Below are 24,727 nucleotides of genomic sequence, written 5' to 3'. Positions count from 1 at the left end.
TCCCGGAGCCAGGCTGAGCAGTCAGCTCGCACCTGAGAGCCCTCAGCAGCTGCCTGCCTTCTGTGGTGCTCCAGCCCCTCCTTGCGACAGAGGCCACTGGCTGGGGCCTGTTTCTGGGGAAGCTGCTCAAAAAGGCAGCTTTTCCAGGGCCAGCTCTGCTGCACAGCTGTGCCCTCGCACACCCGCAGCACCTTCCAGTCAGTCGAGTGTGTCTCCTCTGCTGCATCCATCTGGCTCCTCCTGGGCTGCCCTTTCCATGCACATCTGCAGCTCACGTGCACCACTGACAGTTCAGCCAGTGCTGCCCTCCTGGCCTTGAGCTTTTCCGTCAGGGAGGCCAGGGGACAATGTGCTGAGTCCTGGTGTGACACCACCCACACGCTCCCCATCACATCTGCAGTACTCGCAGGGAATGGCTGCTTCATCACATCATGGGTTGGGATGCTGGTGAGCCCTGGGAGATGGGCAGGGATGGCCAAAGTTGAAGCCCTCAGCCCTCGAGCAGCACCTGCCCGTGCTCACCCGCTGTATCCTGTCCAGGTCCACCTGCTGAAGGACCAGCTGGCAGCAGAAGCAGCAGCACGGCTGGAGGCCCAGGCTCGTGTGCACCAGCTCCTGCTCCAGAACAAGGACTTGCTGCAGCACATCTCACTCCTGGTCAAACAGGTGCAAGAGCTGGAGCTGAAGCTGGCGGGGAACACCACTAGTAAGCACTGCCTCCCATTCCTCTCCCCTCGCAGCTAGCCAGTGCTGTGGGGGCCATGCATGCGGGTGTTTTTCTTGGGTTTTTTTGTGCATTTCCAGTTACTTTGTTCAGAGGGATATTTGTCTGGCCTTCTGGCCTGGCTTGTGTGTGTGCAGCAGGGTGCTTGCATGCAGTGTGCGAAGGGGCTTGGGGAGGGCTGTATGGACAGGTAGTCACCTACCTCCATCAGCTGTATGTCTGCTTCCCCCAGTGGCTGCATGCTCCAGGCCAGCTCCATGCCCGCCCAAGAGCCCCTGTTTGACCTTCCTCTCCAACAGATGTGGCTATCAGCTCTCTGCAGGAGCTGGGCTGGAAGATAATTAACTTCTTGTCCTGGAAAATTGGCCCTTTGTTGGCCAGCAGCAGCTCCTGGCATTAGTGACACCAAATAAGCCCTTCAAAACAGCAAGAGTGGAGAGGTTGATACCCAAGTGACCCCAGATTGTCTCCTCTGGCCAGTGTGCAGCCAGCCGTGGTGGCCAGGGGATGCCCAGGCAAGCTGGGCCTCTTAGCCGTGCCCTTCTCTTGCAGCAGGCTCCCAGGACAGTCTGCTGGAGATCACCTTCCGCTCCAACGTCCTCCCCGTGCTCTGCGACCCGACCACCCCGCAGCCCGAGGACGCCCACCCGCCGCCGCTGGGCCCCAGCTCGGCTTTCCCCAGCGCCGGGGGCAGCCCCATAGGTAGGAACGACTGTCTGGTGAAGCTGGAGTGCTACCGCTTTCTGCCGGACTCGGGGCCGCCCGCCCCGGAGCCAGCCCTGGGCAGCCTGGAGCTCATCAAGTTCCGCGAGTCGGGCATCGCCTCCGAGTACGAGTCCAACACGGACGAGAGCGAGGAGCGTGACTCCTGGTCCCAGGAGGAACCGCCGCGCCTGCTCCACGTCCAGCCCAGGCAGGACCTGGGCGACAGCCTGGAGGATGAGATCGCGGTGTAGGGGTCAGCAGGAGGTGGTGCAGAGCAGCCAGGACCTGCCGGAGCTGGGAAGGACCCTGGCCGCAGCCCCATGACCCTGGCAGGGACGGGACAGCCCAGAGGGAGGGGGGGCAGAGGAGGGAGCAGGAGGATTCCAGTGCCCAGTCGGGAGTGTCTGGAGGTGAGGATGGAGCCATGCCCAGGGTGTGTGCCGGGTGTGCTGTGCTCCGGCACACGTGGGCTTGTGTACTGAGCTGCAGCATCCCTGCCTTGCAGTAGACAGAGCTGACAGCTCCTTGTGCTCCCCCCTGGCCCCGTCTCCCTTCAAACTGTGTGTCAAGGTCAGGCAGAGGTAAGGGACTTCTCCTGGATTAGCCTCTGCTGCTGCTGGGGAAGCAGTAAAGCAGAGGAAGGGTTTTACTGGGGGAATGGGAGAGCAGTATAGGGCAGTGAGCAGGACAAGAGGGACTGAGGGGGCAGCTCCAAGGTGGTGAGCAAGGACAGAGCAGCTAGTCTAGCTATCTGTGTGGTGTGCAGGGTGGGGGACAAGTACAGGGCCATGCTAAATGAGGGTTGGTGATGGTGCACTGTCAGAGTGGGTCTGTGAGTGAGAAGTGAGGCATTGAGGGACAGTGGGGATGAGCCTGGAAAGGATTTGAAGGGGTGAGGTGAGGTTGCACAGGCTGTCCAGGTGCAGGTAGTGGTTGGCAGGGGGATGTGGCACTTTCAGGACAGGGTTTATGTGCCAAGGCAGGTGGAGGGTGTGCAGGCAGAGCCCACTCCTCTGCCAGGCTGTGGAGCAGAGAGGAAGGCACAGTGCAGTGTGGGAGCAGGGAGCCAGGGCATGCAGCATCAAGCTGTGGAGTGTCCTCCCCCTCGTCATCTAATCCTTTGGCTCCTTGGCACAGCTGCCAGGTTTCAAAGCCTTTTTCATGCTCTCAAGTCACATTTTCAAGCACTTCCAATCACCACAAACTGCCTGCTTTGCTTTATAGACAAACCCTCCTATTTCCAAGCAGTTGTTTTGCCCCACACCAGGGCTGGGAGCTGCAGTGCTGGCATTGGCATCTTCAGGGATGAGCACACTTCCAGCTCTCAATGGGGAGTGAATGCTGGTGTCTGCACGGGTACTTCATCATACCTCTGGTTTGCACACTCTGGAAAAGTGAATCCAGGATCTCAGGGGTCCCCTACCAGCCCTCGAGACGCTTATGGCTGAAAGCCATCTGTGGGGGCCTCCAAGGGATCCAGAGCTTGTTCCTTTTCTGCAAACACTTTTATCACCTGCCTGGTGCTGAGCCTCTAAGAGGCCAAGATTGGAAGGGGTATGAACCAAAGTCCTGATGTCCACCCTGCTTCATGTGGAAGCACTCGATGAGGTGGGAATTTGGCACAGTTGTCTTCCTCCCCATCCTCCCTCCTATCCTGCTTCTGCTTTGCTTTATTGCTTCCTTACTGCTCTCACCTTTGCCAGCTCTGTCTCTGCTCAATCTGCCTGCAACTAACCCCTGGCTGACACCACCTCTTGCTCTCCTCCAGGGCTTAGCCTGGCTGCTGAGGCAAGTCCATTACTTCTCTCTGCCCTGGTCCCCTTGGGACTGAGAGCTGCTGAGGAGTGTGTGGATGCGACCCCCAGGGTCAGCACGAGCTGTGCTATGCACCCTCTACCACACGACAGGACTGAGTGGACTCAAGGAGCTAAGGGTCTAGTAGGAAGGAAAGAAGGACGTGTTTCAGTGTCCCCAGCAGTGCCCTGGTGTCCAGGAGAGCTCTGCACCAGCCACAGAGCAGACAGAGTGGGAGAGGGTGCTGTTTGGTACTCCTGAGTGGTGCTCCTGTCCTCTAGGCACCACTGCCTCCATAAGCCCTGTCCCACACGGCTGTGGGGACAGCTGTGTGCCAGCCCTTCTGCTGGAGACACAACATGGCACTGCCAGCTCACAGCAGTTGAAGGGGAAAGCAAGGGGTGCGAGGTTGGTCCAGCTAGGAGGAAGAAGTGGGCATGACAGCATGCACAGGGCATGGCACTTACAGGGTAGGGATGGTTGAGCTTGGACAGGGATTTCCATGTGGGCAGAGAGATCGTTCAGGGGAAAGAACAGCAGGAGCTCATGGGGCAGATGAAGGGAGAGCATGAGAGGAGAAACAGCAGGCCAGAGGTCTCTTCCAGGCTGGGCTGCCTCAGGAAGCAGGTGGGGGAGCCATCTCCTGAGCCACCCAGGAGATCCTGAGCACCCAGGTCCATCCCTGCTGCACACACAGAGCTCAGTCCGGTGAGGGGCTGTCAGGACCAGATGTGGCCTCGGGCTCCTGCCCCACGCTCTGCCCACAGGGAACAGGGGGGTGCTGCTGGGGCCGGGTGGGATCCTGCCAGCCTCATGCTGCACCATGGGTGTACACATGTAAATGACCCCTCCTAAGTCAACGCTGCCTCCAAGACTCCTCTCTAGCCTCTCACTTTTGTTATGGACCTTGACAGGGGTTTTATAGCTATATTTTTTGTCCTTTCTTTTCCTACAACTGTCATATTACTAACTGTTGACTCTATCTGGGAAGCCAATCTGTCAATGTAAGTGCACTTAACCCTTGGGTGTTGTCATTAGTCAACTGGCTTTTGCTAAATAAATCTTTCTATTTCTCAAGGCTTTCTGTTGTCTCTTTCTTCTCACTGACTCTCTCTTTCTGTACTTCCTTCCCTCTCCATGCTGGGTGCCAGCACCAGCAGTGGCATCCTCTGGCCTTATGGAGACCCCCTCCAAGCTAAGCTTCCTCTCCTGTGGGACCCCTGCTTGTGGTGCTAGCCACAGGATGCCCATGAGAGCAAGGTGCCCAGAATGGTGCTGGGAGTAGAGATGTTTCAGTCTTGCCCTTCAGCCACTGCACAGCACAGGCTTGTCTCAGGGCTGATCCAACAGCTGGAGGGTGCCAGGGGCTTCCTGGCATCTGCAGAGCTCCCCACAGAGATGCAGAGATGCTAATCGGCACTTCCAGGGGCTTGGGAAATGTTTGGCAGCTGGAGAAGGAAAAAGAGGGAAGAGCCTTTCTCAAAGGATGGCAGAAGTGTTGTGTAGGCAAAATCAGTGCACGGGCAGGATCTGACTGCTTCTGAAACAATTATTTCTGCTGCTGGCAGGAGTGATGGAGCAGTGCCCTCCCGTGGCAGCCGCCTGGCTGCTGGGGCTGCACGGACACCCTGAGGGCTGCAGCCTCCTGTGCCTTGAGCTCCTGCTCCCCCAGGACCTCGGGCCTGCAGTAGAACCCCTTGCAGCTGTAGCCCTCCTGGGAGCTGGATCTGGGTCATGAGCAATCACCGTGTGGGGAAGATGGGGCAGCACAGCGTGCACTGGTAGCCACGCTGGAGCACAGGCTGGCACTTGGAAGCAGTGAGTTTGTCCTGCACCATAATGCTGGCTCTGCTGCTGGCCAGCGTGTCCCTCTCAGGGGCTGGAAGTCATCTGAGGAGCCAGAAGAGAGCTCTTCAAGAGGTTGTCAGGTTGCTCACACTCCTGAGAGCTGGTGTCCAGGCTGGAGGAGAAGCTGCCCATGCACTGCTGGGTGGCTCTCTTGGGGCAGATGAATAGCTGTGAGATGAAGCCCAGGGCTGGGAGATGCTGCAGGTGCAGGCAGGGAGCTCACTGTTCAGCAGACTGTGGGCCCACAGAATGCAGAGAAAAGGGCCTGCAGTGAGTTGGAGGACCCTGTAAGAGTTCAGCCCACCACAAGGTTGGGGCAGCTCTGGGAGCCCTTCCTCTCTGCCAGTGCCATGGAATGTGGAGGTGGTTGTCTCTGTCCCAGTATGTAACCCGGGATGCAGAGGTAGAGTTGGGCAGAGGATGCTGATGGGGAGCGAGGCCCCAGAACAGCACCAGGCTCACCCAGGAACCAGCTGGAGCCATCACACAGACCCACTCTGACATGGAGGCAGCCATGGGGGTTTGAGCTGGCTCTCCTGGGGGCAGACCCACAGCTTCAAGGATTCTTGCTGGAAGACATGGTGGAGAAGCCAGTGTAGCTCAGAGGTGGGGTTTGATTGCAGAACCCTTTCCTCTGCAAGCACCTGCTGCCACCCACCAGAGACCCAGCCTGGGCTGAGCTGAGGGAGCCATGGTGGGGTGGGCAGTGCAGAGCCCACACCGTGGGTCTCCCAAGAGAAGGCCCTGTGGCTTTACCAGGGTGTGGCTGACAAGGCACCCACCCCCATGTGAGTCCCATCTCTTCAGGCAGCATGACATGTCTGATCAGGGGGTTGGCAGCACACCTCACCTGGCAGTGTGGAAAGGACAGGCCTCTTCCCTTGCCATTCCCCTGGTAAATGCTTGCTCATTCTCTCTTTTTCCACAACCTGCTTCCCAAGTCACTTGGTGTCAGGTAAGAGAAGCTCTCAGTGTGTTGCCAGTGCCAAAGTGGGGCCCTGGGCTCACTGCCACCCTCTCTTGCCCCACACTGGTCCCCTATGCATGCATTGCCATGTGCAGCCCTGGCATAGCTGGCTGCCCACGACCTTTGCAGGGCTGTAGGAACATCCTCCCAGTCCCCAAAATTGTGTTCCCACAGTGCTGGTGGGCTGGCCCTGCTGGGATCACCCCTCCAGCCTGACTCTCTGTTCCCTTACCCCTTCCAGTGGACCAGAGCATGTTTGAGAACGCCAGCGCCAGCACAGCACCCACGCCACGGGCACAGCACGTCCCTGCCGCGGCGGGCACCCTGCTGCAGCCCTGCCGGCCCGCTGGCAGCCAGCACCTCCGCAACCTGGGCAAGGCCGTGGGCGCCAAGGTGAACGACCTGCTGCGCCGCAAGGAGCCGGGCAGCCTGCCCGCCGTGGGAGCCATGGAGGTGAACGCCAGCGCGGGTGCTGTGCTGGGCACGGGACAGCCGCCTGCTGAGGACGGGTGAGTGTCCCTGCAGTGTGTGCCCTGTGCCAGGGCCATGGGGGCAGGCTGGAGGGGCCCAGCACGGGGCTGTTTGCAACTGTCCCTCTGTGCTTGCAGGGCTGTGGGGCTGGATGCCTTTCCCCGGCTGGACCCCCCGCCCCCCATCACCAAGAAGCGGACACCGCGTGCCCTGAAGACCCCCCAGGACATGCTCATTGCTCCACAGCCAGAGAGGACCAGCACGAGGAGTGGCACCGATGAGCCTCCCGAGCCACCCACAGCTCACCCTGAGCCCACAGAGCAGCAGCTGGGAATGGGGGACCCGTCTCCTCCAGCATGCCCTGGTGTCCTCAGTGTGACGGGTGCCCTAGAGCCCAGCGGGGACCAGCCCACCAGTGCCTTACCCGTGCCTGACCTCATCCATAAGGGCAGCCAGGAGAGCCAGTGGCAAGTGGGTGAGAGGGCCACTGAGATGTCACCCAGCACAGAGAAGACCTCACGGAGACCAGGGGTGGAGCACGAGCCACCAGGGAGCACAGGGCGGCCAGAGCCACGTAGCCCTGGCTGGGAGGTGGAGGGGGCCCATCCCGACCTACTGTCCTTCGAGTAGCAGTGGGCAGCTGTAACAGGGGCACCATGGGGGCTGGCTCTCCCAGACTTGTCTCTCAATGCCACTTGCCTTTTTTGGGGTGATTATTTTGGAAAGGGGGAAGCCTTAGAGTGGAACAAGCCATTTGCTGCCCAGTGTGGGCTCTGGGGAGCCATGACAACATGTTTCTCTCCAAATGCCCAGGAGGGGCACAGCCTGTCCTGGCATGGCTTCTGCAGCCCCATTCTGGCCCCCTATTCACCGTGGTCAGTGCCACTGCCACCCTGTCTGCAGCCAGGAGCCTTGCTGAACTGGGAACCAAGGGGATGTGTGGGGGTAGAAGTGCCAGCCTGTCCCAAACCCCGTTGGCTCTGCTGGAGGTAGCGTCCTGTGAGCACTCCACAGGCACCACACTCTTCCCCATGTCTGCACTGGCTGCCTTGGTCCAGAGGATTTCCCAGCTTATACCATGTGCTTGCTGAGATACCCCATCCTGGGGTTCCAGCAGGCTCACCCAGTCCTGGTGCCTGGTGAGCCAGGACAGCAGATGTGTCCAGGGCCTTCTCCAGGTGCCAGCCTCGTGGTGTTACTCTGCTGAGTGCCATCTCCTTGCAGCAGAGCCCCACATGCAGGAGACCTGAGCTCTGGCAGGGTGCAGGGCTGGGCACCTGGCACTGCACAGCTGCTGGCCAGTGGGCTCTGGCATGGAGCAGAGCTCTCTGTGATACCCCCTTCTAGCTCCTGCTTGTTTCCTGGTCTTGTCTCAGACACCATGGACAGAGCTGTCTAGGCAGGCAGCCCTCTCCATGTGAGTCAGTGTCACTGCTCCCCTTTATTTCCTGGGACAGTGGTCTCTGCGAGACTGGGACACACAAAGCTACGTGGTCCTCTGATACTGCTGTAGGAGTGTTTTGCCATGGATTACAGGAGGGGTCAGCCAGCCTGGGGACATCTGTGCCAATGAAAGGCAGCAGCTGTGAGATGGAACTTTTTGCTTAGAGCTTCTATGTACATCCTCACCACAAAGCTGGTTTTCAGAGGAAACACTCCAAAGCCCCAGGCTGGGTCGGAGGAACCCAGCAGCTCATGGATGGGCCTGCTCACAGCTCCTTCTGGGCCGCACAGGGTGCTTGGGCTGAAGAAATGTCTTCCACCACCCAAAGCCGTGCTATCCCACTGAAGGAAGGAAGCTGTGAGCATGGCTCCCGTTGCCCTGGGAGCAGCCAGCCGTGTCCTTGCAGTTGGTGTGGTGATGCCATGGTGGCACTGGGGCCCTGCAGCTCTCCACTCTGGGAAAGCCCTGGTTGAGAGTGAAGGGACGCAGAGTTGCACAGAGCCCGTGTTCAGTGCTGTCCCACACCCTGTGACAATGTGATCACATTGTGCATGGCCACCTCCACCCTCACATACAGGGGTGTGTGTGCTGCCCAGGTCTGCACTGCAGTGTAGGGTTGATGGAAACCAGGACTTGTAGCCCCTCTCTGAAGTACCAGGGTTTGCAGTCGCTGTGACCCCAAGGTAACTCTCCCCTTAAGGGAGGGTTGTCACTCACAGCCGGTCCAGTCCCTCTATTTATGTTATCGAGGTGCGTGTGTGTGGTTTGGGACAAGAGATGCGGATTGCACAATAAATATTTTTTTTCTTTTGTACCCACTGCTGTGTGGCATTCCGTTGCTGGGAGAGGACGCCCTGCACGACCCTGGCACCATGGCGTCACCCTGGTGGGGAGCCAGGGGGCACAGGGGGAGTTTGGTGGTGCCCACACTGGGCTGGGGAACGTGGCTGCCCTGCTGTGCTTGGTGCCACCGGGTGGTGGCTGGGGGTACAGGGGACCGGATCCCGGGGGTGCTGTGACAATGGGAGTGCCCGGGCTTAGGGGCCGGGCCTCGGGGGTGCTGGGGAGACGGAGCCCGAGGGAAGCCCTGGTTGGTGTCTGGGCTGCGGCCGTGCGGCCCCCGGGCGTGCTGAGGGCGCTGGAGCCCGCGCGTGCCGGGGCGGAGGGCAGCGGGCCCGGGGGAGCCGAGGGCCCNGGCGGCGGGCCGGCGATGTGAGGCGGCACGGCGCCATGTCGGGGTGCGCGTGGGGCGCGGCGCCGCCGCTGCTGGAGGCGCTGGGCCGGCTCTGGGAGGTGCAGGCGCCGCTGGGCAGCGGCTCCTCGGCCTCGGTGTACCGGGTGCGCTGCTGCGGGGACCCCCGGGCCCCCCCCGGCGCCGTCAAGGAGTTCGTGCCCCCCCCGGGGCCGCGGCCCGGGCCCGCTCGCCGCCCCGGCGCCCGCCCGCCCGCCGCCGACTGCGCCGAGTACGGGTTCCGCAAGGAGCGCGCCGCGCTCGAGCAGCTCCGCGGGCACCGCAACATCGGTAACGGCACCCCCGAGCCCTGCCCCGAGCCCAGCACCCCTGCCCGGAGCCCAGCACCCCTGCTCCGACCCCTGCCCCCTGCCCCGAGCCCAGCACCCCTGCCCCGAGCCCTGCCCCCTGCCCCGAGCCCAGCACCCCTGCTCGGGCACCCCTTCTCCCTAGAGCACCCCCAGGGCAGTCTCCCCCTGCCAGACTGGTGTCTCCAGACCACCCTCCCAGCCAGGGAAGGGAACTCCCAACTCCTTTGGGAATCCAGGCAGCCTCGCCCCCAAACGCATTCCCAGGCCAATGTGCCCCTCAGATTTGTTCCTCTCAGATTGGCACCCCTGGGTGGGCAGATTTGAGGGACCCTAGCCTGGACACCCCAAAGCAGCTTCCCTGCAGTGGGTGCTCCTGGGTGGGAGCTGTGCAGGTGACATCCCCAGGGATGGGCAGAGCAGGTTCCTGCAGGTAGGGCACCCCAGAGTCCTCCTTTGGGCAGGGTGCCAGAGCACCAGCAAGGACTGGGTTCCCTGTGGGACAGCCGTGGAGTGGTGTGTTCCCACTGTGCTACAGCTCGAGGGCTGCCTGCCTGGGTGGGAATGAGCCTGGGAAGGGAGGAAGCCTGTGTGTCAGAGGTGATTGCTGGAAATGCCAACGTTCACCATCCACTGATATTTTTTGTCAGTGTGAGATGCTTTTTAATGCCATAGTGTGCCTGGACACCCAGACAGCACATGGGTTCCCACTCTGCAAAGTTTGTCTGTTGCGGGGTGAGATTGTCAGGTCTCTAAAGAGTGGCACTGTGTCCTGTTTGCCCACTGGGATGTGCTTATCTGTGTCCCAGAGACTGACCTGAGCAGGAGTGCTCAGCCCTGTCACTTCAGCAGAGCCTGGGGAGTGTTGTAAGACCAGCCTGTCCTCTGAAGCTCGTGGGGTGAAATGGCTGCTTTTCCCTTGATTCTTCCTTCCTCTCTGGTTCTCCATCTCTCTGAACATCACCCGTTAAAAGCATCTGAGCTGCCTGCCGCAGCTTTTGTGGTGTGGAGCAGTGGAAGGTGCTGGCTGAGTGCTCGTTACCGAAGCCTGTCCCTGTGTCTCATTGTAGTGACACTCTATGGCGTGTTCACCAACCACTACTCTGCCAACGGGCCCTCTCGCTGTCTGCTGCTGGAGCTGCTGGACATCAGCGTGTCCGAGCTGCTGCTGCACTCCAGCAACCAGGGCTGCTCCATGTGGATGATCCAGCACTGTGCCCGAGATGTCCTGGAAGCCCTGGCGTTCCTGCACCACAAAGGCTATGTGCACGCAGACCTCAAGCCACGCAACATCCTGTGGAGCGCAGAGGAGGAGTGCTTTAAGCTCATTGACTTTGGACTCAGCTTCAAAGAGGGGAATCAGGTTTGGAATATGCTACTCTTGAGGCAGGATGTCTCTGTGTTGAGTTGTGTGTCTCTGTGATGTTTTCCAAGTGACCTGATCAGAGTAGGAGCTGAGCTGGTGCTGAGGGTTAGCTGCAAAGGCTGAAATGGTGTCTGCCCCAGACACTGAAGCTGTGTTTCCGTTCTGCTTGCATGTCTCTGGTTTCTGTTGATGTTTTGGCCTTTGTGCTACAATTTCCAATGTTAATGATGCACTGAGAAAAGTGGTGTCTCAGCTTCCTGGAAAGTTTGCTAATTTTTATGTGGTCACATGAGTGGGAGCACCCAGAAATGTAGAATTCCCTTTTATCATCCCTTACCATGTGTCATAGTAATCCAGGCTGTGTCATAGTAATCCAGGCTTTGCCATCAGCCTCCCTAGCCAAGCGTGTTATCTCTGGCAGTGTCCTTGTGCTTCCCTTTACTTTCACCCTATCTTCAGCAGCCTCCTTTCCTTGGGAAATCTGGATGTTTCTTTCCCACATGTATAAAAAGTCCATGGTCTGGTCCTGGGTGGGCAGTATCTGTTCTTTACTGACACAGACAATCTCTGCCTGTTCTACTCTTTGTACCATTTGCTGGTCTCCTGTTTAGTCTTCTTGCTGTCACTTTTGTTTTGGTGATACTGAGTTGTTTGTCCTTGCCCATTTTACTCTCTTCCATGGCTTCTGATGGAAGCAGAGAGCCTCAGGAGGTTCTGCTGTTGGTTTGATAGATCTTCCTTTCACTCCTCCCTCTCTCAGTAATGGCCTGTGAGGAGTCTTAATAAAGCTTTTCCATCAGGTAACCTTGTAGCACATTTTCCTTTAGTCAGTGGGTGATAGATGGTAATTTTTTCTGTGGCTTCCTACAGTGTCCTGGTTTGTCCCTATTCCACACACTTTACCCACTTAGCAGTTTTAAATTCATTTACTTTTTTACTGGTTTACCTGGTATTGACAGCACAGCCCACTGATTGTGAATATCAGAGGGTTGTGTGGGTGACCTGTCTCTGAATTCTTTGGTACAGGAGTTGTTTTTAATGTTTGGACTTCTTAACTCCCCCGTGTTGTCTTCAGTTCTCCCACATTCTTGGCTGAGTTTCTGGTGGTAATCTGTTGCTGTCTATCAGCAAAATACACACTCTTGGTGTCCTGTGTCTAAAGCAGGTATTTTTATTTAATTCAGGTCTGTGTTTTGCTGCTTGCCCTGTGAGTTGCCTCATAATAGTTGATGGGGTGTTTTATTTGCTTCCATGGTTTCTTCCAGTCTGCTTTCTTTGGGCTGAGTTTCCTTTGTCCTTTCTCAAAAACGCACTGGTTGTATGGGTGAGCCATCTGACCTTGCTTTCAATGTGCACCAGGTACCAAGATCCCGTCCCCACCCCTGCCTTGGGCCACAGCCTACATGTATAATTTCCTTATCTGAGTCAAAGACCATGCTACTTTTGTTTATGACAGCCCTGCCAAGCTTATCCTTACACACAATTTCCTGCCATTGCTGTTTAACAGGGAATGGTTGTACACAGAGCAAGGTCTCAACCACTTAGAGCTCTCAATATGCTTTAGGTGGTAGCAGTGAAATTCCCTCTCTCTTTTTGCTGGTGCCATTGATCACAGTGTTTTCTCTATCTCTAAATGTTGTTTGGGGGCCTGCCAAGTTGCTGCTATTGCCATGCTGGAGGTTCTGCTCCCTACTGATAGGAGGAGGGACGAGGATGAGCAGTTTGTGTATAATTTTTAAGTTCATAAACCACTTTTGAGCTCTGTTGCTGGAAGATGTCTTCTGTAAACTTCATTTTCAGTCACAAAACCACATAATCTTGGTCTGAATATATTCTCATGGTAAGAATTCCTAATCCTATGCCTTATCCAGGAGGAAATAGGCTTGCATATTCTTCTGTCATCCCTTGTGTTGCATCAGTGTGTCTAAAGTGAGCCCCCACGTGTTAAAAAGACTCAGTGTGCAGTTTGTCTTTGGACACTTAGAAGACTTGGCTGGACAAAGCCACAGCTGACTATCAGGTACTGCCTGAAAGCAGGAGACTGGACTGGAGCCTTCAGAGGAGCCCCTCCAGCCAGTACTAGTGTGATTCTCTAATTCCCGAACTTCTTTGGAGCAGGCAGCATGTGGGCATTTCCTCTCACTGTGCCAGCCACAGCAGCTGGGCAGGTACTGATTGTGCAGCACTTGAGGCTTCAAGGGGAGATGGAAGAGGTGCCTTTGATGGGAAGTGCCTTTGATGATTTCCTTGTCTGAGCATTTTAGCTGCCTGCTTCCAGGCAGCATCAGCACTTGAACAATGGCAGCAGCTCCTGATGCTCACTGCTCACACAGGGCTGTCTGTGCTGTCAGGCAGCTGATGTGGGAGCCTATTGGGGGTGTCCAACCCTAATTCCAAAATTTCTAGCATTGTCTGCCTGTAGGAGAGGTTCAAGGGCCAGTCCACAGGGACATCCAGCCCCTTCCTCCCAGCAGTGCTGTGTTTCAGTGGTCAGATGTTAGTGCTCTTTTGCTGGGAGATGTTTTTCTTCCAGACACTCCTGGTTTTCCCTCAGCACAGCAGTATAGGAAGCTGAACTGCCTGCCTTGCACAACTGGCTCTACAATGCTTTCTGTCAATTTAGCAATAGTATTTTGGGGACCCTTTGAAGGCTATCAGAAGTGATTTAAGGAGAGAGTAGAGAACCTGAGTGTGGAAAATCAACTTTTCCCCCGTGTTTTGTCTCCTGTAGGATGTGAAATATATTCAAACAGACGGGTATCGGGCTCCAGAGGCAGAACTGCAGAACTGCCTGGCACAGGCAGGGCTCCAGAGTGAGACAGAGTGCACCTCTGCTGTGGATCTGTGGAGTCTGGGAATCGTTTTACTGGAAATGTTCTCAGGAATGAAACTGAAACATACAGTCCAATCTCAGGAATGGAAGGTGAGACAGTTCTTGCTTGCACCAAATGAATCCTTCTGCTTCTTGTTCATAAGCTGGATTTATGAGGTAGCACCTGGCAACTAGGTAGTGTTTCCAGGATCTTTATCTAATCCTATTGTCTTGAGAATTAAGATTGCTGAGCCTTAAAGACCCACCTGCCCCGTGGGACTGGCTTGTCTGAATGCTCCTTGTGTTCAGGTTCCTGAAATAGGAGTGTTCCAGAAGTCTCTGTTTGGAGTCTGTGTCTTGCCTAGATTTGGTAGGCAAGGTGTGCTGGCTGTAGTTGTGGCATAAGAAGAAGAATAAATGGCTGATGACTGTCAGCTAGTTCAGCAGCACAATGGCAGAAGAATTATTTGCTGAGTTTAGTTTAACGTTAGCTGTGATTTGGGGATCTTCTTGTAAGTCTGTATCCTGAGAAAACAAGAGGAAAGCTCTGTATTATGAGCCTGGAACCTGAGTGTCCTCTGTTCTGTGTGAAATAACTTTTTGTGCTCCTCTTTCCAGAAGGAGTATCCTTTCAGCATCAGAATCTCCACAGCAAGAGAAAAGTTTCTTGCATGTGGAAACTTGCAGCTTTTGCTGGCAAATGGGAAAAAGTAGATTTGATGTGAGCCTGCTAGTTTAACATGTGAGGCTTGGGCACTGGGGATCTCTCACCACACCCCAGAGAACCAGAGCCCTCTGCATCCACTCTGGAAAACGATGGCATATTGCAGGCTTTGCAGGTCTGGTTTTTACCTCCCTAATCACTGTTTCTTTTTCTTTCCAGACAAACAGTTCTGCCATCATCGATCGCATCTTTGCCAGTGAGGGGGTGGTTAATTCAGCCATTCCAGCTTATCACCTCAGAGACCTTATCAAAAGGTACTGCAGCATATTTGATAAATGTTGCTTAAAGATGTGCTCTGTAAGGTCAAGCCTTGCTCTTAGCAACTTAGAGCCCAAACCTAACACTTTCTTTTCTTTATTTTCTTCTTTTTTAAATTTTTAAATTTCCCACTGTGCTGGTAACAAGTGCAAGCATTAGCAGAGATGTTTCAGTTCCTCTGATTTTGGCACAATTTGGAGTAAGCACGTAGAAAGTGTCAGTCATTATGTTGATCATTTGCTGTTTCAGTGCTTTGCACTTGCATCCAAGAGATTGTATTTGGAGAAAACTGCAGACTTTGCTACTTTTGGGGATTGATATCATAAAAATGAGGGGGCAGAAAGTGCTGCTGTCCACTGCTGCCAAGATTCAAAGGCACTTTTGCAACTCTCCTGGGGAGTCTGACAGGGGGGTTGTTTTCACTGTGTTGTGGCTGTGCTCTGAGGCTACAGAGGGAAGAAGACGCAGCTTGGTACAAATAGCATTGGGAGCCTCTGGTAAAGCCAAGTTAGGATATTCTCAGGCAAGCTCTGGGTTTTCACCTGCTTTGAATCCCATTTGAGAAAAGCTGTGGGAGCACCTTGGAGTCTGATCACTCTCATGAAACTGCATGTATGCCTGAAATGTGGGATGAATGGCCTGAGGATGTGGAGGTGGAGCTCCTTTTAGACTTGTAAGTGAGCAATTTTCATTGTTTGGTGCTGAGAGACATCAAGAAGGAAAGCCTGCTCTGCCATCTACCCAAAATGCTTTCAGGGGATCCTTGTGGTGCACTTCAGCTGCAAATTGCAAGATGTGCTTCCCACTTTTCTCTTTGTGCCATAAGCACCCAAAAGATAGGGTGTTCCTCTATGCCAGCTTCCTGAGTGGAGTGTGTCAGTGACAGGAATGTCACATGCATGAACATAAAGGTGTCTTCTCTTACAGCATGCTTCATTGTGACCAAGGAAAACGAGCCTCTGCTGAGAAGGCTTTATGCAGCCCATTCTTCAGCATTCCCTTTGGTAAGCTGTGACTGTGCCCCTGCTCAGGACTCTCTCAGTATGTGCTGGAAACAGCACAGAGGGCAATTAACTTGTTTCTTGCTCTGGTCTCATCGTTGCTCCTCTGTGGCACTTGCCAGCTCTCCGTGGTGTCACAGGAGGGAAGTCAGAGTGATGCCTGTGCTCTCAGTGCTGCTCTGCTCCTCCAGCCCACAGGCTGTCACTTTTTCCTAGCTGGACTCTGATCAAACTCTGCCCCCAAGAGTGTATTGGCAGCAGCATTCATCTGAGAGCACAGAAATAACCAGGATATTTACCTAACATTCTGACTGTTGAGGTGCATTTGAAGAGTGCAGTGCTATTTATGTGAGTGGATGGCTTTTCTTACACCAACTGTTTCCCAGTTCAGAAATCACCAGGAATGTGAGCACCTTGGGCATGGGCTGATGGTGGCATCTGCTGCTGCCTCTGCACAGCTGGTTTGTGGTGGCAGCCTGTTTCTGCAGTGACTGGCCTGCAGTAACCTGTGTGGCAGATCATGGACAGATTGTCAATGTCACTTTCATCTAGTGCTGTCCCTTTGATTTAACACAATAGTGGTGTTTCCTCAAGACCTCCCCATGTGCATTGCAGGCAGTCAGCAAGGATGGGCTGAGACCTCCCTGTTTAGCCTTGTGTCCTTCCCTGTTCCAAATGCAACTGAGTAGCATTCTCCAGAGCTTGTCTGCTTTCAAGAGGACCAGGGAGGAGCTGTGCATCCAGGTTTTCTGAAGCATAAATTAATGCTTCAGGATGAGCTAGCATTTCCCCCTGAATCTTAGTCCTGCTTTTCTTAAGCTCCTTGGTGCACCTTGCAGCCAAGATTGTCAAGTATTGCTTCTTCTAGATACTGATATTTCTGTATGTCAGGCAAAGGTAACAAACTCATTCCTGAGTGTCTCAGAAGCTGGAGCTCTTCTAATCAAAGCTGCCTTCCATGGCTGAACCTTGCAGCCAGTACTGCTTTAGAGCAGAGGGAATTGTATATTGCAGTGCTTTCTGGGCTGGTTTTAAACACACAGACCTCAAACTGTACTGAGGAAGGTGCTTCTGTGGTTAGTGCTTGGAGTTTTTATAAGAGCTTCCATTTTTCTTAGTTCTCTTTGCTGCTTCTTTGACAGACTTGCACATATGCTTGTCTACACAAAGAAGCATTTACTGCTGCTTTCCCAGCAAGTCAAAAAATGACCAGTCATTTGCCTTTCTCTTGGACACAGCTTTTCTGTTTAGAGCAGAGACAGCTGAGAATAGCTTTCCTTGTCATATACAGCTAAGTCCTGACTTTCCAGTTCATCAAGTTCTTTCCTGTGTTGTCAGTGTGGTTGCTGTCACCTGGCATTTGCAGAGGAGCTGGGCAGAAAGTACCTCCTAGGGCAGAGGGGGATTGCCGGAAATGTGTTTGTCACTTGGGTACAAGAAGACCAGGTGTCTCATTTCTAGGGGCTGCTTTGTCTCCCTCTCTGGAAAAAGACATATAAAATGAAGGACAGATTTACTTTAGTGTCTGTCTTGTCTCCCAGGTAGCAAGTGACAGAAGAAAAACCAGTCTCAGGTTGCCCTGGAGGTTTAGATTGGTTGTTAGGAAAAATTTCTTCAGGGAAAGGGTTGTCAAACATTGGAACAGGCTGCCCAGAGAAGTGGTGGAGTCACTATGCCCATTAAAGGATGTGTAGATTTGTCACATCTGGGGACATTGTTTAGTGGTGGGCTTGGCCATGCCAGGTTGGAGTTCATAATTTAAAAGCTCTTTTCCAACCTAAATGAGTCTATGATTCTGCAAATAAAAGGAGTAGCATATAAGACCATGGTGACACTTAAATGTTCTTTCAGTCTTCAGTTCATCTGATGTGTCTTGGTTGCAAATAGTCCTATGGAAGAAGTCCTAGAGGAGCACTAGGAGCTGGAACATGCCTGGATATGTGAAGACAGCACCTTTCTTCAAAGGGCTGCCCTGAGAACTGTCTGGGCATCATCTCTACTGACAAGGCCTTTCACACTCTGAGCTTTTCCTGAGGGCTCTTCCATGACAGGCGGGAGATTTACAGCATCTGTGCTTGCCTTGCATCTTTTCCTGCACTGTGAGATCTACATCTGACTGTCAGCTCCCTCACAGGCATTGTGTGCTTAGCTGGGAAAAGTATTTCCTAGAAAATAACAGCTCACTTTGCAGGCATGGTCAGAAGGCTCAGACTGGAGAAGTGAAGCCATTTCCCTTTTCTCTCTCCTCTCACTGTGAAGTGGCAGAGCTGTGAGGTCCTGCTATTTATGTTCAGCTGTTGTAGCTGCCAAGACAAACAAACACATCAACACTCTCCAAGTACTGCAAGTTGGGTGCCCAGATCTTAAATTCATTAATGACCTGTCACTAGTGTAAAGGAACATGAAATCAAGCTTTTTTTTTTTTTTCCTGCAGAAGTCCTTGTGGCTTTGGGTTTCTGGAGGGCTGATTATCCTCCAAATGTGACTCTCCTAGCTTGTCATTAGCCTTTTCTCCTTCGCTGTTGCCTTCTCCCACAGTGGCATCTGTGCTACCCTGCTCCAGGTCATCCTGGAGCTGCTTGGTTTCTAGGGCCAAGTGCCCCATGCCCACCATCCAAAGGGTTTTATTTCTGCTCCTGGGAAGTCCTTCAAGGATCACTGCTTACACACCTTGGGGCCATGCCTGATTCTACAGCATTGCATTGTTTATGTAGCTCAAGTATGGGGGTCTTCAAAACAGTGGATTGCAGCTGGATTTTGGGGGGAGGAGGGTTTAGATGGTGTTCAGGGAAGAACTAAAAGCTATTCTAAGGAGATCTGAGGCCCATGCGTTAGTACAGCTGAAGAATTGGAATTAGGGAAGCTGGCCAGCCTGTTTTCAGCTTGTCTGGGAGCAGTGACAGCAGTTGCAGAGGATTCCTTTGATCATCTCCATATATATGGGGTAGTTTGTTCAACTAGCATAGTTCTTGAGGTCACATCAGTTTCTGAGACTGGGCTAAGTAGACACAATTCTAGGTTTAATTTGAAAAGCAATTTCAGATGCTAGCCACAGAATAATTGCAGAGTGCACTGAACCCTTTGGTTCTCAATGCACAGGTAAAGATAGGCTGGAAATGGAGAATTCAGACTTTAAATGCAGTTAATAGAGGAGAGAAGCAAAACTGTAGTGCAGAGAGCAGTAAGTGCTTGAGTATCACAATGCGTATTGAGTCATCTTCCTCTTTGCTTGCCCCTTTGACATTGACTTTGTTTCTTTAATTCTGTGGATGTCAAACAGCTCCCCATATTGAAGACTTGGTGATGCTCCCCACACCTGTGCTGAGGCTGCTAAATGTTCTAAGTGATGCTTCTCTGCAGTGTGAAGAAGAATATGAAGGTTGGTGTAATTTCCATATAGCAATGTTGTCTTACAGACCTTGTTTTCTGTGGCTCTGGAGATGTGAGAGCAAGCACGACAGCAATTAATAGGCACAAGAACAGCAAACAGAGCTGCCCAGCTGAGCTTTGGTTGCAAGGGGTCAACGGGTCAACTGCACCAACAGAGAATAGACTGAGACAGAGAAAAAGCAGAGCTTGTAGGGAATTCTTGAAGAATCCCAGATGGAAAAAAAAAAAATTGTTTTCTTCTTTGGTTAGATGCCCACCGAGTTCACAGTGTGTCTGTGGCTCTGAGCTTCTGCTGGATATGTAGAGGACTCGGAAGCCCAATAGCACAGATCCTTAAAAATTTGCTGGTGAACTTACCCAAGATCTCAGCAGAGAACTAAAATTTCTCACTGGAGTTCCTAAAGTGTGGTGGATGGCAGGCATGGTGGTGGGATTTGTGTTTCTGCATGCTGTCAAATCCACGTGAGCAGCACAAATGAGAGAGCTCTGGGGACACAAGCTGAAAGGCCGAGTTCTGCTCACACAAAGAAGGGATTGTGCCAGCTCCTTCAGTCCCCTCCTCCAAGTGCCATAGCAGGCACTCCTAAATCCCCAGTGTTTTAGCTACTGGAACCTGCTGCTGGAGGTTCACTGCCTGTAGGTCTCTGTTCCTGAGCCTCAGTTCAGACACTTCCATCTCATTACATGGCCATTAATCAGGGTCAGCTTCTGCTGTGTCACCTGGTGCTTGTTTATTTTAAATTGAAAGGAAAGGAATATTTCTTGTCGGGGCTGTTTTCATGTTGCCTTTGCTTGTTTCTTGGCTCACCGTAGTTTGCAAAGTGAAAGACAACCAGCTCTTTCCTTTCCAGATATCCTGGAAGACATAAAAGAGGAGTGTCAGAAATACGGACCAGTGGTTTCCTTGCTTATTCCAAAGGAGAATCCTGGTAAAGGCCAAGTAAGTGAATGGGGGGAAGGAGCTGTGTGTTCCTATGCACACTCCATGTGCTGCAGGACTGCTGCTCAGTGCCTGGAAATCTCCTGGGTGATGGCAGTGCTAAAAATAAATGGCTGTTTTGAAGGGCAGCACAGGTTCCTTCCTGGTTATGTAAGGTTACCTAACCTGGGAGGTGCCCAATCAGCTTTAGCATGAATGGAAGGAATGAAGAGGAGAAGCCAGTGGCTGGGAGAGGAGTTGTGGAGGGTATAGACCACCAGCATACTTTCTCCCACCTTACTAAATGGAGGAGCAGGAGATGAAATCCCAGTTTAGAGATTCAACTCTTAGCTCCAGTGCTCTCTGTTCAACCAAGGGTGGAGGGGAAAAAAATTTATTTAGGAATGGTTTCCCCCATTGCAGAGGTAGGAGGGGGTGAGTGGCATGGTGCACTGGAAGTCCTACTTCTCCTCTCTCTCTCTTTCAGGTCTTTGTTGAATATGCAAATGCTGGTGATTCCAAAGCTGCCCAAAAAATGCTGACTGGAAAGATTTTTGATGGCAAGTTTGTTGTGGCTACGTTTTACCCACTGAGTGCCTATAAGAGAGGATATCTGTACCAAAACTTGCTGTAGGCAGTAGCAACAGTCAGGAGAGTTGTCTTGCTCCTCTTCGTGTTTTACAACTGAACGTGCAAAAGAGCTTCCTAGCCCTGCTTCCAAGTCATCTGTGAAGGAGAGGTGCAAAGGACTTGAGTGGGCTTTGGAACTTTACTGCTGCTTTGTGATGTGCTGAGGAGGCCGGGAGGCTTTCAGCGCTGTGTGTGTGCTGTGCTTGCTCATTTACAGGGGGTGTGGCTCTGCCCGAGGGCATCTGGGGGCAGGAGTGGGGACAGGGGGAGCCCCGGAGGCCGAGCAGATCCTGGCAAGAGCTTCTCAGTGATTTGAAGCGAGACCAAAGTCTTGGCCTTAGTGCTGGGCTTGGCTCTCGGGAGAGGATTTCTTTGTTAAGCTTTCCTGTAGCCAAATCCTCCTCTCCAGTGTTGGAGGAGGAGGAAGGCTTGCCTGCTTTTTGTTGATACCGTTATAAATAAAGAAGCAGAAACACCATCCTCTCTAAACCAGACCAGGAGGACTTTTAAGTCTTCTCCTCACATAGAGCAGGGGGAAGCAGTGAAATTGGATCTGCTGAGCCTGTGGGGTTACCCTGACCTCGTGACCTGAGCAGAGCCATGCAGCTGATGCTGGGCTGGGCAGTGACGTGTGGATGATGCTGCCTGTGGGGAGCTGAGCTTGCTTGTATGCCTGGGGTGGGCTGGGACTGATGGTGGAGACCTGGTCAGAGCAGTGCCAGCCTCAGTTCCAACACAACCTGTAAGCACTTTGTAGCCTGAGTAGATGTGAAAACCCCGCCGTGTGGATTCACCTTTCTAGCACATAGCCTGTGCTGGCCCTGATGCTCCCTAGCTCTGATGCCAAATGATCTGTGATATGTAAGCGTCTTTTGGTGATATTTTTGGAAAGGAGTGCTGCAGCACACAGTATTCTTTGTGTCACAGCAGGACTCCTGCCTTGGGAGTCTTATAAGAACAAATATTTGTCCGCTGTAGGTCCCACGCTTGGCTTTTCTGTCTTGTTCGTTTTGGTTTTGCATTAACCCATTAAGACTTGTAGATTAGAAGCACTGACACTTTTGGTCCTTCAAAGGTTACAAAAAGGGCTTGAGGCAATCTGAGATCCTGTAGGGAAAGGGCTTAATCAGTCATCAGGCTGGACTGGCCAGGAGAAGGTCTTTCACAGTGTCAGGACAACAGCCACATGCCTTTGGGGAAGATACTGTGGTGAGCAGCATCACTTCCCCCAGAGCACGCTCTGCTCCTGTGGCTTCAGTCAGCTGCTGCCAGGGGGCAGGCAGAGGCTGCTAGCCAGGGATTTCCAAACCATGCACCCAGCAGAGCCTCTCCCTCCAGGGTGGGCACTCTGCTCCTGATGGCACAGTGTGAAACAGCCCTGTTTAGAGAGTCACCAGTGTGACTGGCTTGTGGTCTTGGCCCAGTTTTAGTGAGGAGGAAAGCCTTCCTGAACTCTTTTCTCCAGATGAAATACTTGCGGACAGCTGCCAGAACCATCCCTGACCTTCCCTGGAATAATACCTGAATTACCTTGCAGTTTACTGTTTGCATCTTGCTGATGCTGGACTTGTTGGAATCCTACACTTAAAAAGTTCCTCTTGATTTTTTGCCCTGTGTGTGGTGTGTCGGGAGATCAATGTCTGTAGCATTTCATGAGTCTGAGTTGCGCTCTGTGCTGGTGTGTAGTGCTTTCTACTGTGGCCCTAACCAAACTCCCTCAGAAAGGACCAATCTCTGAATTCTTCTGTTGCCTTTGAGATGGTGGGCTTGCCAGGGAAAAGAAAAACAATAAAATTCCACAATGAGTTTTAAGGTGTGATTTGCTGATGAGATTTTTCTGGGAATGATGCTGCTTTGGTGTACATAGCTGTTCAGCAGCCTTTGCATAGGTGGGGTGTGTGACTCATTGCTTTTAATTTAACTGTCCTGTGAGTGAAGCACCTTTTAGTGTCTGGGAGGAATTGAATGGTAACTGGGTGAGGGTTTCTCCTGTGTGGAGAGCAGTGTTTAAAGTATGGTTGGGTCTTGGCTGACCTCCTCAGCTCTGCATTACTGCTGTCCCTGGGGGTTGAGCCAGGGGGCAAAGCACTTTGGTGCAAACATACACGTGTTGAATGCCACCATGTCAGCAGCACTGAGCTGGCAGGAGCAGCCCAAAGCTCCTGCTCTGCTGAGTGCCAGCCCAGGTGGGGCCACAGGGAGCTCCTCTGAGTGCAGGGTGTGATGTCTGTCACCTACAGCAACACTGGGACAGGGAGATGCTGGGATGCAGGTGTGAAAATTAAATGTGTTCAAAGTTCTCACGTGCATTTGTCTAGGACTGTGAGCTGCTCTGTCATCTTTCAAGCCTGACTTTTTCAGTCAGAATTCTTTCAACTAAAGATAGAGCCGTGCCAGGATTGATCTTCAGAAAGGAGCTACAGCCTGTTCTGCAGCATGGCAGCTCTTCCACCAGAGTTTGGCTGGGGTTTTGTTCAGCTTCTTTAACAGGGGCTAAATAAATCCTCATGATGCAAACTCCTGCTACTAGACATTTTTCTCCAGATGTTCATTGACCAGGCTTGAGCACTGAGCTGGGTAAAAAACCCCAAAGCTGCTTTTCTTTATATTCCTCCTCGCAAGAGTTGAAGATGCTGATCTCTGTCCTGTCACTGGATCCACCCTTCTGCAGGCTGTGGGCTACTGGGAGGTTTAGAAGCATTGTATTGGTACTTCTCACACTCTGCCTTCAAAGACTTTTTCTATCAAGATGAAGCTCACTCTGGTGTCTCAGTGACCTGTTGGTGTCTTGGCATAAGTTTTAGTGCTGCTAAAACCTTTGAGTTCCTTGACTCTAGATTGTATCTGCAGTGTGCATGGTGATTCGGTCCAAGGCGCCTGTTGTGGTGTCTCTGGGATGGGCCTGGCTTTCCTCATCTCCAGATTCCTGCTTGCTTGAGGTGCACAAGTGTTGAGGCTTTCCGCTCAGATGCTGACTGGGTTTCCTGGTCTGTGCTGCTCCCCGCAGTAACCCTTGGTGTAGCACCTACATAGTCCTACCCTAGCTGTAGGGTAACTGGTGTTTAAATCACTGGCCAAAGCACAGCTCAGCTCCAATCTTAGCTGTATGCCTAATTTTGTTCTCACTGGTCTTCAGCCTCGTAACAAACACAGCCTGAGCCTCGTGCTGTAGCCAGGCTCTTTCCAGAGGGTTCAGTACTCTTGCTGCCGCTGTGCTGGATGCTGTCACCACGTGCCTCCCTTGGGGATGTCACTTGTGGTATCGCATCACGCACCATTGCTGAGCAGCGTGCTTGGTACAGGTGATCAATAAACCATGCTTCAGTACGAGGTGCTTGTCCAGCGTGCCCTTCTTGTGGGACACTGAAATGTCATGGAGCTGAGCAAGTTCCCTGTCACCGAGCAGCAGGGCCTCGGTCTGGGGGACAGGACTGGGACCCGGCCGTGGCAGTGTTGGTGTTTGTGCTGGGAGACCATGGCTGTCAGAGCTTCCAGTTCCACTGAGGGGTGGTCGTAGCTTGGAGGCGGGGAACCGTGGGATGGAGGGGGCTGTTAACATTATTAGTGGGCTTCAACGAAGCAAGTTCATCGAAGGAGGGGAATTTCACCAGAGCTGTTGGCTCAGCAGTAGGACATCTTCCCCTATCTCCTGTGGTTGGAAGGGAATATGCAAAGTATTGCCTGCAAAGTACCATCGAGTTCCCCTCCCTGTGTGAAGGTTTCCACAGAGCCTGGATGTGCTGTCTCCACTCTGCTTCCCCACTCCACTCCATGCCCCTTAGCCTGTGTCTGTATGGGAAATCATCTTGGAATACGTTTCAATTCATGCCAACTGCATTCCATCCAGTAACTGTGATTTACCCTGTGATTTCCATACAACTGTTATAACTCCTGTTAAGACACTAATAAAAGTCTTCACATTCCTCTGGTTGTGCTCGCAGTTGGCTGTCCTCAGCGTCCCGGGGCGGTCACGCCGGGGTGGGCTCTGCGTGGCCGGGGCGCACCGTGTCCCCTCCCGGTCCCTGGGGCTCGGCTCGCTGCGGCAGCCCCGCTCACCCACGCCCCACCCTGGCGCTGGCGTGAGGCTTCCCAGAACGATGATGTCCGCGGGCGAGCCGCCTCGTGAGGCAGGAGG

At 53.2% G+C, this 24,727-nt stretch overlaps 2 protein-coding genes across 6 annotated transcripts in view; both read left to right on the top strand.

Moving 5' to 3' along the window:
• The window catches only part of LOC120497562 (nitric oxide synthase 1 adaptor protein), a 44,437-nt gene extending 35,670 nt beyond the window's left edge, over positions 1 to 8,767 (top strand). For 2 of the 5 annotated variants that reach the window (XM_039699222.1, XM_039699220.1), the window contains exons 9-12: positions 541 to 706; positions 1,277 to 1,426; positions 6,280 to 6,547; positions 6,647 to 8,767. In XM_039699222.1, coding sequence (XP_039555156.1) covers positions 541 to 706; positions 1,277 to 1,426; positions 6,280 to 6,547; positions 6,647 to 7,139 — 1,077 coding nt within the window. In that variant the 3' untranslated portion in view covers positions 7,140 to 8,767. Of the gene's footprint in view, positions 1 to 540; positions 707 to 1,276; positions 4,303 to 6,279; positions 6,548 to 6,646 lie in introns of those variants that run through there. The other 3 variants (XM_039699224.1, XM_039699223.1, XM_039699221.1) reach the window with 2 other exon arrangements.
• A 387-nt stretch (positions 8,768 to 9,154) lies between these two features.
• UHMK1 (U2AF homology motif kinase 1) lies at positions 9,155 to 24,520 on the top strand. Its single transcript, XM_039699252.1, has 8 exons — positions 9,155 to 9,475; positions 10,563 to 10,855; positions 13,590 to 13,781; positions 14,554 to 14,648; positions 15,580 to 15,656; positions 18,934 to 19,032; positions 19,895 to 19,983; positions 20,450 to 24,520. The coding sequence occupies exons 1-8, from the start codon at positions 9,184 to 9,186 to the stop codon at positions 20,594 to 20,596; spliced, it is 1,284 nt and encodes a 427-aa protein (XP_039555186.1). The 5' UTR covers positions 9,155 to 9,183; the 3' UTR covers positions 20,597 to 24,520.
• The last annotated feature ends 207 nt before the right edge of the window (positions 24,521 to 24,727 follow it).

Source organism: Passer montanus, unplaced genomic scaffold (genome assembly GCF_014805655.1).
Source record: "Passer montanus isolate IOZ18808 unplaced genomic scaffold, ASM1480565v1 scaffold131, whole genome shotgun sequence".
In the NCBI taxonomy this organism is placed as follows: Eukaryota; Metazoa; Chordata; class Aves; order Passeriformes; family Passeridae; genus Passer; species Passer montanus.
The sequence above is the reverse complement of the archived record's forward strand: the minus strand, read 5'-3'. Positions and strand labels throughout refer to the sequence as shown.